Here is a 10562-nt window from a genome sequence, read left to right on the forward strand (position 1 = left end):
AAAAACGTCTTACATATATTAATTGTCATCACTACAAGGGCAAAATCAAGAAAATGAATACTTAGAATTGTGGAGTGGATTCAACACTCCAACAAAAACACCCTTTAAAGTTTAAACCCATAAGACAAGATTTTGCCTTATAACACTTGTAATGCAATGAATTGTTAATCTGAATTCTGAAAAAAAAAGCAGTCATAGATGTCCAACATGCAAATTTCAACGAGAAATCAATAGAAAGAATTCACGGAAAAGTGGATATCACCCTGTTGAACATATAACCATGTCTAAGAAGTATCAATCCATTATACAGTACAGCAGGTGGTAGTCTATACAAAATATCTCTAGTATTGGTCTGGACTATGGAGTCTGGACATAACATCAACTGCTATTATTGTTTACAGACAAGAACTGTAAATGGACAATGAAGAATACTCATTAGAAAAAGAAAGCATCATATGTGTCCAAGGTAGACAAGTCAAACTCTTGGCGTACAACATTGATCACAAAATCATCCAGCTAAAAACTCCAAAGTTAAAGCCAGATGCTGTCTTGCATAAAAGATTCCAGCTTGAAAGATCTAGAAAGACTACCACCGTTCTCTGGGACGACCGTCAGGGAACACAGGAGCAAGGACTTTTTTGTCATTTGCCGTTAAATCTTCAGCTTGTTTGATCGTCTTTCCTTGTGAAATCTCCAATATTCCATCATCCTCATCAAAATCAGGTGGTGTATCATCGTCGTCGTCGTCGTCATCATTGCTCCAGTCATCGTCTTGGCCATCATTGTCTTCTTCAAATCCATCATCACTCATAAAACTATCAAGATCTGACCAGTGTTCTTCCTCTTCACCACTTTCATCTTCTCTGGTAGTGCCAGCTGTGTCTTCCATACCATCTCCAACCCTTCTGGAAGCACCTCGCTTGGGAAATCGTGGAACATTAACCAGAGAGCGAAGCTTTTCCTTTATTAGCAACAGACGATCCTTGTCTACCAACTGCGAATCACGATAACCTTCCCTCAGAAACACAGAATCCCTGTCTCCTTTCAAGGAGACATAAAACATATCAGGATGCCTTATCAACATCCCCCTCAGTTGCTGAGAGAATCTGAACTCCTCTCGAAAATGAGTAAGGTGATCAATGAGGGTTCGCTTCTCAAGAGTGAGGCTCAATATCTCATGTACAACACCACAAGCATGCTTCTCTTTCTCTGGTGTTCCTGGTTTAATCTCTGAGAAATCCGAGTATGGCGATATATAAGGTATATCTCTGAAACGCATGATCTTCCTCATCTCACCCTTAGAAAGATTAAGACCTTTAGGAAGCTTGACCCTGTTGAACTTGAGAGGTCTATCTATGATCAAATTCTGCTCTTCCAATTCCCGAATCCGATTTTCCTCTGCAGATAGCTCAGCCGCAGAAACTGCAAGCTCAGGATCCCAATGTGTCAACTCCAGAGCAGGGCCTCTCTCGGTTGCAACAACTTTGAAGTACTGCGGGTACCTGTGACAAACGGTGTCGCGGAATTCTTGTGGGAGACCCAAATCATTCCTGAGATGAGCTATCTTCTCCAACAATATCCGCCTTTCGAGCGACATCATCAACAGTTTCCTCAGCTTTGTAACAACCAAATCCTCCATCTCATTCCTAACCTTCAACTCTTCAAAATAAAGCCTTTCAGCCTCTGGTGTCATCTTGAACTTGAGAGAGTAAACCCCTTCTTCCATAATCTCAAACACCGCAGGGAATTTCTTCAACAAAGCAATAAGCCGCCTCCTCTTATCCAGACCCAAATCCCTTCGGAACTTACCAAGCTGCTTAAGCGACATGATGCGGTTGGGTTGACTCACCAAAATCTTCCTTATCTTGAGAACAAACTTGAGCTTCTTGTCCCTCTGAATCACATTATCAAAGGGAAGCTCTTTCCTTCTCTTCACAGCTGCCCTTATTGGCCCAAACGGCGAGGGGGCATGCACCTTTCTAATGCTATTAACATTTGCCGGTAACACAACCGAATTCAAATCCCTACCCCAAAATTCAGACTTTTGGAGGGAACAACACGGTTTGGCGGAAAGGTTTGAGTTTTGCCGGAAAGGAAGTTGATTTGAAATAAACAAGGGTAAAGAAGCGTGTGATGAAGAGGATTTGGATAACGGGAGCAAGAATTTAGGGTCCATCACCATGTGATGTAGCTGCTACCAACCTTACTCACTTCACATAACCCTAAACAAAGATTCAATGAACAATAAGCAACGATTACAAAATCCTATCACCTACTACAAATTTTGGGTTTGAATTTTGAGAGGAGAGAATCTGAGATGAGAGGGAGTGACGGCACAGAGAAGGGTTAGAGATTTACTGATTCAGGGTTTTTCAAAACTAGTATATATAATAGGGATATTTTAGTCATTTCGTATATACGGTATCGTATGGATACACACGGGGCGGGTTATTTCTCGCGTCCCCGTTCCCGCGGTAGAAAATCCTCCTCATATCCGCCCGGGCGGGACACGGGTACCCGGCCCGATAAGGAAATTGCCAAGCCTAGTTCACACACAGAGAGGCCAGTATGTGTGGCAGTGTGGGTGGGTGTGGCTGAGCTTTGCAATCGACTGGAATATCAAAATGGCGAAGAAGCGAGATCAGCGATCCGGCACGAGTTCGGGTCGAGGTGAAAACCGAATCCACTCATCTTCCAGGCAACTCGAGCGAGCTAATTCAGCTCCTGATGGCAGCAAACTAGTAATCTTGTTCTTCTTCTTCTTCTTCGTGTCCTCCGTCATTGCCGTGGTCGTTTACCGCTTGAGAGAATCTTCTTCTTCTTCTTCTTCTTCTTCTTCTTCGCATAAGGGATCATATGTTTATTCACGAGGCCTCGTCACAGCGGATGTCAACTACCGCGATGTTCTCTCTGTGAGTATCCTTTTCGCCCAAAACTACACTGTTTCTGTTTGGCTGCCGAGAAAGCATTCACATGTAATTGCGATTTGTGAATGAATCAGGAGAACTCCAAAGCGTCGCAAAATATTTCTCAGCGCCATTATACTTATCCCGTGCTTGCTTACATTACTCCCTGGTATTACCATTTTCTTTCACGAATCTGTCTGCTATATAGTGAGTTCCTTTCCATGTCATTCTGCATTCTGAATCTTAAATATCACAGGAATTCTCATGGTTATGAAATGGCCAAAAGGTTCAACTCTAAGTTTACGCATTTATCGCCTGTCTGGTATGAATTAAAGAGGTATGCACTTCTGTCCTAATTAACTCTACTCAAGAAATGTTTTAGAGTGTGGCCTCTGTTATTCAAATCGCACGCTGATCTGGCACGCCTTCCTTCCTTCGAGGAATAGCATAACCAGGGTCGATTTGAACTGACATTAACCTGAAGTATCATGAAAATGTTTTCCATCTGAAAAGATGTTTTTTATTGATGATTGAATCAGTGAGTTATTACACGAGTTCAGTTTATATATGTATCTCTGGCTTGAGCAATAAGTTTCTCCTTCTAACTAACTACTGACTAACTATCACATACACTGCCTGCCTGGCATAACTAACAGTAACTGATTCTAAACCAATTCTAACTAACTATCATCCAGCTCATCAACTTTCTTACTCACTCTTTCACCATCCTTGTTAATATATTTATTTTCTGCGCGACATCGAAATTTTAGTGGATAATACCTGATGGTAAATCCTGGGATTCCTAGTGAGATTTTTCTTTTTGGATATTGTTTTATGGTTTTGCTTCATCAGTTGTTATTGCCAGCGAACAGACTAATTTGGTTCTGGAGGGGAGACATAATGTTGACAGAGGATGGATCTCAGATCTTAAAAAGGCGGGAGAAGCTTTGGTACAGTTAACTATTTCTCTGCACTTTTAATCTTATACCTTTTTAGCTGCTCTAAACTATTCTTGTGCCATTATTTGTAGTGGGCTTCACCTATCCTTCCTTTATTTTCTGTTTTGTGTAGATCTTGCCAAGAGTTGTTCTGGAAGCATCTCCAGCAGAATTGCTGAAGAAGAAACAAAGGAACAAAGCTATTAATATCATAGTAACAGAGTGCAAGTAAGCTTTGATTGATTCTATAGAGTATAGATACATACCTTGGGCAAGGTTCTGATTGTTCCCAGACAAAATATATCTTTACTAATAATTTCTCATTTGTAATTCTATTATTCATTTTTACCTAAACGTTGTTTATCAGAAGTTGCCAATGGCAGCAAATATTCTGCATTCCAGATCTATGTATAAAACACTTCCTTCCATGATACATTTTCTCATTTCTGTATTTTCTTTTCATGTGAATGATGTGCTTATGTAGAGAAATGGGATATGATGGTATTGTCTTGGAATCATGGTCAAGGTGGGCAGCCTATGGTATCTTGCATGATCCAAGCATACGGAATTTGGTGAGAATTTGCCGCTTGTCTTTTTTTTTTTCTTTTTTAGATACTTTTGATACAGCTAAGCTGTGATTTGGAACTTGCCCATAATTCAGCTTATTCTTGCTCAATGCTCATTGTATGATTGTTAATATGGCACTTCTTCCTTTGCAAGCACAGGCACTGCAGTTTGTAAAACAGCTTGGAGAGACACTGCATTCTACAAGCTCGCACAGAAATAATGAGCAGCGGCTGCAGTTGATATATGTTATAGGTCCACCATCTTCTGAGAAGCTGCAAGAGCATGACTTTGGTCCAAAAGATCTTGAGACTTTAAGTGAAGCTGTAGATGGATTCTCGTTAATGACATATGACTTCTCGAATCCTCATAACCCAGGACCTAATGCACCATTGAAGTGGATTCAATTTGTTCTACGGCTGCTGCTTGGCAACTCCGGCAGTAGATCAAAAAGCCTTGCCTCCAAGATACTTCTAGGCATCAACTTCTATGGAAATGATTTCTCCCTTTCAAGGGGTAAATTCCTCTCTCTTTTCTCTGTTTAGTTTCGTTACGTCACCATTTTGATTGTTCCATACATCATTGCATGAGTGGCATTGATTCTATTTTGATAGTTTAAGACAATCTATATAAGGATTCTCTTTTCCTTTTTTACTTTATGTGAGAAAACTTTTTGTTAAAATGTGAAATTGCAGATTCAGGTGGGGGTGGCGGAGCAATTATTGGAAGGGATTACCTGGCACTGTTGGAAAAGCACAGGCCTGATTTACAGTGGGATAAGAACAGTGGGGAGCACTTTTTCTTTTACGCTGATGACAGAGATATCAGGCATGCCGTATTTTACCCATCTTTGAAGTCAATTTCTTTGCGGTTAGAGGAAGCACGTTCATGGGGTTGTGGTATCTCCATCTGGGAAATTGGTCAAGGTTTGGATTATTTTTTTGACCTTCTGTAAGAGTCCATGTATGCCTAATACTTGTGTTCAGGTTTAATCGTTTATTCAGAGTTAATAGGTAGCTGTTACTGTTAGTTCTGTAGATTAGAACCTACTTCAATGCATGTTCTAGTATTCAAAATTACAAGACTATCCTTTTTAAATTGTACTTAAATTGGCCAAATATCTTTTTTCAATTATTACATTTATTGAAACTCTACGGGCGAAATATGCGATACCCTAAATTCGTAAAACTGATATGGCCGTGTGGGAACTGGGAACATGCCCCAAAGTCCAAACTTAAAGTGTAAATCGATTTATATAACACCTTTCAAGGTCAAGCAAATTGAAACACATAAAAAAGAAGATAACTCGATATGAAATTAAGTTGTAGGAAGTCCTGAAAAATTATTTGATCCTGGAACAAAAGTTTTACTTAAACCTACTTTATGCCAGGTAGTATTAATCTTAATATTCTCCAGCACTAATGTTAGACTATTAATTAGCAACAGAATCACAGATGCAAAAAAAGAAAAACTTATTGGGTCTTGGGGTTACTTTTGGTGGCTTTTTTTCCCAATATGCTACCGTAATGTTATTTTAAGGTACAACAGCCACCGAGTCTCTTGATTTTACGAGTGCCGTACGCTAAAAGATTCACACTGCTTTCCCGTTCTGTATGGAGCTTTCTTGCTGTTCTTCAGACCACAAAAATTCACTTCACAAAGTGATGAACATCACATGAAATATAGATATAAAATGGCTGCAAGTGTAGATCTGACAAGTATTTAACGCTCATCAGTGGTCACTGGCTCACTGCTGAAATACAGAATAAGGTGAATCCAATATAGAACTTAACTCTGATGCACGTTCTTGCAAGTCAGCCTTCTTGGCCTGAAGAATGGCTAGCTGTTGGTCAATGATCTCTATCTCCTTGACGGCCTTTTCTAAGGCTCGAGAAGGAGCGTCCTCTGGAGGAGAAACAATCTGCATCTTGTACTTGTTGAGCCATGTTATGTCAAAAGGAAACATGGAGAGAGCATCAAAGAAACCCAAGAAACGAGCACAGCCATCCTCCAAAAGAACTCTCAAAGGTGTAGACTCAATATAGTGCAAGAATTCCCATAAGACATAGTAGCCGAAGCTACAGCGCACTGAGGGAAGATCTGTTAAGCGCATGGAGGGCTGAGCGGTCAAGAAGGATGCAAGAAGAGGAACATGCTCAACTTTAAGAATACCTTGCTGTGTCAAGGCAATAAGCTCAGCCTCAAAATTTATCTCACAGCTTTTCCTAACACCTATATTAAGAATAAATGGAAAAGAAGCACATGAGAGGATGTGCGTGTTTATATAACTTGTTATGAGAAGATAACAGAAAGGGAGCAATGAAGAAGGTAGAGACAATAGGGAGGAACCATTACCATTGGAAGCCGACTCAAGCTGTTGGGAGTGCATCTCATTGATAAGAGGGCCCTCTTCTTCAAAATGTGTCTCACAAATCACAGCACTTTCTCCCTCAACTTGGTCCTTGTCAATGCAAGGTTGCTCCTCCTCAGCATGGCATTCTTCATGACCGGAGGCATCCTCTCCAATATTCTTGTCCTATTGCCCTCATCAAGAAGAAAATCGTAATTAACCTAATTGATCCATCTATTTGGGCTTGGACATCAGGTATTAATAAACACTTTTATTATTTGCACTTGGTCAACAAATATTTTTATCATTGTGGCTAAAAAATAGTGTAAGCCCTGGTTACATCCCTTCTGTTTTTTACAAACCAAAACAACAGAGAGAATGCAAAATAGTGAACCAAAGAGTAGAAATTGCATGCTGTCAAAATTGGTTACCTTCAAGAGTTTTATGACTTCCTTGGAAGCTACCTTTTCAGCTGTCTTCTCATTGTTGGCTTTAGCAGTGTGCTTGCAGGTGATCTCCTTAGCTTTCACTTCTATTGAAACTGTTACGCCATTGCCGCATGCCACCCGGGACTTTTTCCTTTGATAGGTTCCTCTTTGGCATAGTTCATGCAACTCCCCAAGTGGTTGAAGCTGTGCCGTTTCAGGTGTAATTAGGGGTTCCAAAAGAGGCCTTATACTTTGGAACACAGCCTCCTTATTGTAGCCTGAATCAACATAAATGGCTCCAGCTAGAGATTCTATAATATCTGCAAGCACCTGTCAAAAATAGAAATATTATTTCATGGAGTTGTATTACAAACAAACAAACAAAATGCCAATTCAGTTCTTTCCATCCACCAAATGCTTCTTTTTGCATATTGGAAAGTTTAGTGATGAAGAGATTTACAAATTTGACAGTAATGTGAATAAGAAGTGTTTGAAATTGTTATGATAGCCCAAAGAGTTAGTGCCCTGAATGACAAAAAGCTCACATTAGGGAAACATATGTCCAATTCCCATCCGAAAGTCGATTTTACAGACAACTTCTCAACTTCATTCACTGTTGCTGCAATTCGCTTGTCTAGTTCTTTTGAGTCACGGATTATGTGTTCATGCAGCTTAGCTCTAATGGCTGAAAGTGCAAAGCATTCATTAGTGACAGATATAGTCCTCATGACAGTCAGAAGTTCAGACGACTCATTGTGATATTCCTTGTAGAAATACTGCGTGATGAGATAGTCCAGCACTGCATCACCAAGAAATTCTAGTCGCTGCAATGCAAGTTGAGACTTAAAATATTCAGTTACACCAAATGAAAATGAGCAGTGCTGATTCGATAAGAAAAATCATACAATGTTCTTACTTCTTACTAGTACATATAGAAACTTGAAACTTGAAAGTACCTGATAATTTTCTGTGCAGTTGTAAGAACCATCGGTCAGAGCTTCTACTAAAAGGGAAGGTTCTTGGAATATGTAGTTTAATAGGGATTCTAAAAGGGTGACATTTACAAGCTTCTCCGGAGAAACGTTAAGGTGGATCTCATATGGTATAACGTTGGTATCAACCTTAATGCCAATCCAATTCATAAATGATAAAGCTGCTTCTTCACCTCCCAGTCCTGTGCTAACGAAGGTACCAATTAGTGCCGCAACAACATCTGCAACAACCTTGTGCTTCATTTTTCTTTTCATTCCACAAACATATACTCTTGTTCTGCTGGAAATAACCTCTTCTGTCAATGAGAGAAATTTGGAATTATCTCCTGGTATAATCCACTGTTTTGGATTAAAATGTCCTTTTCGAATAAAACCCTGCAACATAAATATAGCCATTGGGATAAAGTTCTAGACCATCTGTGTTACAAACTATTACTATACTCGGAATGCTGATAAAATAAAAGTATTGTCCAAGTTTTATAAAGTAGAGAGTATAGATAACAAACTAGTAAAATGATAACAAAAAGACATTAAGGACAAAACAATACCGTAAGCCTTTGGCTAGAACCAAAGGTAAATAAAGCAGCATTGCAAATGATCTTGTCCCTCATTTGAGTAAGAGAGCCCTCTCGAAGGTTTTGATTGGTCTTAAAAAGCTGTTGAGTAGCTGCATACCTTAAAAAAGAATTACCAAGTGTCCCCAATGACTCGCAATCATAGTCTTCTTGACATTCCTTTGTAGTGATTGCTCTCAATAGCTACAGGGAATAATTCAGATAGTTGAAACAGAAATAATAATAATAAAATAAATAAATTATGTAATGGTAATCACCTTGAAGACTGGGATATCCTTTTGCATGCAATTATCCAAAAGCATCTTCTTCAATCCAAAAGCCATGAGCAAGGACTCAAGCCGATGCATGATTGATGGAATAAATGTAAACGAATATATGGTACTAATTGATATTGGTGACATGATTACGGAGCAAACTTCTGGAGGCAGTTCGGCAGGCATCATGCTCGTCGACCCTAAAAATGAACATGCAGGCATGAACATAAGTTGATTTGTTTTCAATCCTAATCTGATAAAGCATGAAAGGGCCAAAGATAGAATTCTAGATATAGAAGATATGAGCAAACTATATACTAACTATTAAGGGTTAAAGCTAACCTTTCTGCTTCATTTGTCTGCCCTTGTGCAGGTAATTTTTCACCTTAAAAAGACTCCTTGCATCAAGTAGGGTTTGATTTTCAAACTGCAATTGAATACCATAGCTGAAAATATGAAACAAGAATCAAGTTATCTATAGCCCTGAATGGGAAACAAAATAAGCAGATGACTCAGCTATAAAACATACTTACTTGTTTTTGAAGTGTTCCTTGTAAGTAGGAGCTCTCTTACCTCCGTTCCGCAGACGCGAGTTTCCATTCAAGTCCATTATGCCATCAATGATATAAATAGAACCATTGTGGAAAGCTTTGACCACACAATTTTGAAGTTTGCAAGAGCAAACCAATCCGGTTTTGGTCATCACAGGATGAGGATAATACCAGCAATTACATTGATCTTCAGATAAAAAAGGAACAGAAGAGACAGTCTTCCAATCAACACTTGAATTCGAAAGCCTCTGGTTCAGTGTGGTAGCTGGCAGCAGAAGATAATCAATCTGGGGTTCATCTCCCAAACAGAACTCATCTGAGACATCATCGTTATGCAGAAGGATCCTAAAGAGGGTGGTCTGAAATCTTCTACATCTTTGAACCTGCAGAATCAAAACATTCAAATTCAAATTCAAATCTTCTACAACACAGCTACCAGGAAATGAGAACAAGTAATCCTACCAAATGTGGGCTAAGATGAATGGTTTCTACTTGTCTGAGGCTTAATAACAAGTTTCCCCTTTCAACGCGCATGTCGAATTTTGTGCTTGCAATTTCAGGGTCAAGTTCAGTCCTCAATGCAAGCACAATGTCATGAACCCCTATGGGATCGACATAATCCTGCTTCAGCTCTATCAAGTAGCAATAGAATGTTACAGTGCAAGCATCTGATGAACAATTCACCAGTTCGGAAGGGATATATGCATCGTTAACTGCAAAATCCAATTAAATATCAATTCTGAACCATAACCAAAATTAATTGCCAAAGTATCAATTTCAAAATAATCAGAGTTACCGAATTCTTCCATGAGAAGTTGTAGTGCAGGATTACAGTTCGAGTAACCTTGTTAAGAGTTGACCAGAGTTTTGATTTTTGAGTCAATGAGAGAAGGTGATCGGAGCCTTAACGAAGAAGCTGTTTGGTGCGTGCTTAGTTGAGTGTGTGTCCGAAGCTGGAAAGACAACCGACGATGACTATGACTATGAGGGAGATTTTCTTGTGT

At 39.4% G+C, this 10562-nt stretch overlaps 3 protein-coding genes across 3 annotated transcripts; 1 reads left to right on the forward strand and 2 right to left on the reverse strand.

The window, feature by feature from the left end:
• Positions 1 to 231: 231 nt before the first annotated feature.
• On the reverse strand, positions 232 to 2314 carry LOC107491950 (protein WHAT'S THIS FACTOR 1 homolog, chloroplastic). The gene is made up of 2 exons (XM_021126179.2): positions 2273 to 2314; positions 232 to 2222 (listed from the first exon to the last, which is right to left on the reverse strand). Exon 2 carries the CDS (start codon positions 2180 to 2182, stop codon positions 587 to 589), a length of 1596 nt encoding a protein of 531 aa, XP_020981838.1. The 5' UTR covers positions 2183 to 2222; positions 2273 to 2314; the 3' UTR covers positions 232 to 586.
• A 214-nt stretch (positions 2315 to 2528) lies between these two features.
• On the forward strand, positions 2529 to 5542 carry LOC107491956 (uncharacterized). The gene is made up of 8 exons (XM_016112899.3): positions 2529 to 2912; positions 3002 to 3075; positions 3163 to 3243; positions 3772 to 3856; positions 3978 to 4072; positions 4329 to 4416; positions 4570 to 4924; positions 5104 to 5542. The coding sequence occupies exons 1-8, from the start codon at positions 2625 to 2627 to the stop codon at positions 5361 to 5363; spliced, it is 1326 nt and encodes a 441-aa protein (XP_015968385.1). The 5' UTR covers positions 2529 to 2624; the 3' UTR covers positions 5364 to 5542.
• Positions 5543 to 5705: 163 nt separating this feature from the next.
• LOC107491953 (endoribonuclease Dicer homolog 2) lies at positions 5706 to 10562 on the reverse strand. Its single transcript, XM_016112896.3, has 11 exons — positions 10355 to 10562; positions 10021 to 10271; positions 9541 to 9941; positions 9350 to 9453; positions 9011 to 9207; positions 8727 to 8936; positions 8143 to 8553; positions 7732 to 8010; positions 7190 to 7516; positions 6764 to 6944; positions 5706 to 6640 (listed from the first exon to the last, which is right to left on the reverse strand). The coding sequence occupies exons 1-11, from the start codon at positions 10365 to 10367 to the stop codon at positions 6156 to 6158; spliced, it is 2859 nt and encodes a 952-aa protein (XP_015968382.1). The 5' UTR covers positions 10368 to 10562; the 3' UTR covers positions 5706 to 6155.

Source organism: Arachis duranensis, chromosome 6 (assembly GCF_000817695.3).
Source record: "Arachis duranensis cultivar V14167 chromosome 6, aradu.V14167.gnm2.J7QH, whole genome shotgun sequence".
Taxonomy (NCBI): domain Eukaryota; kingdom Viridiplantae; phylum Streptophyta; class Magnoliopsida; order Fabales; family Fabaceae; genus Arachis; species Arachis duranensis.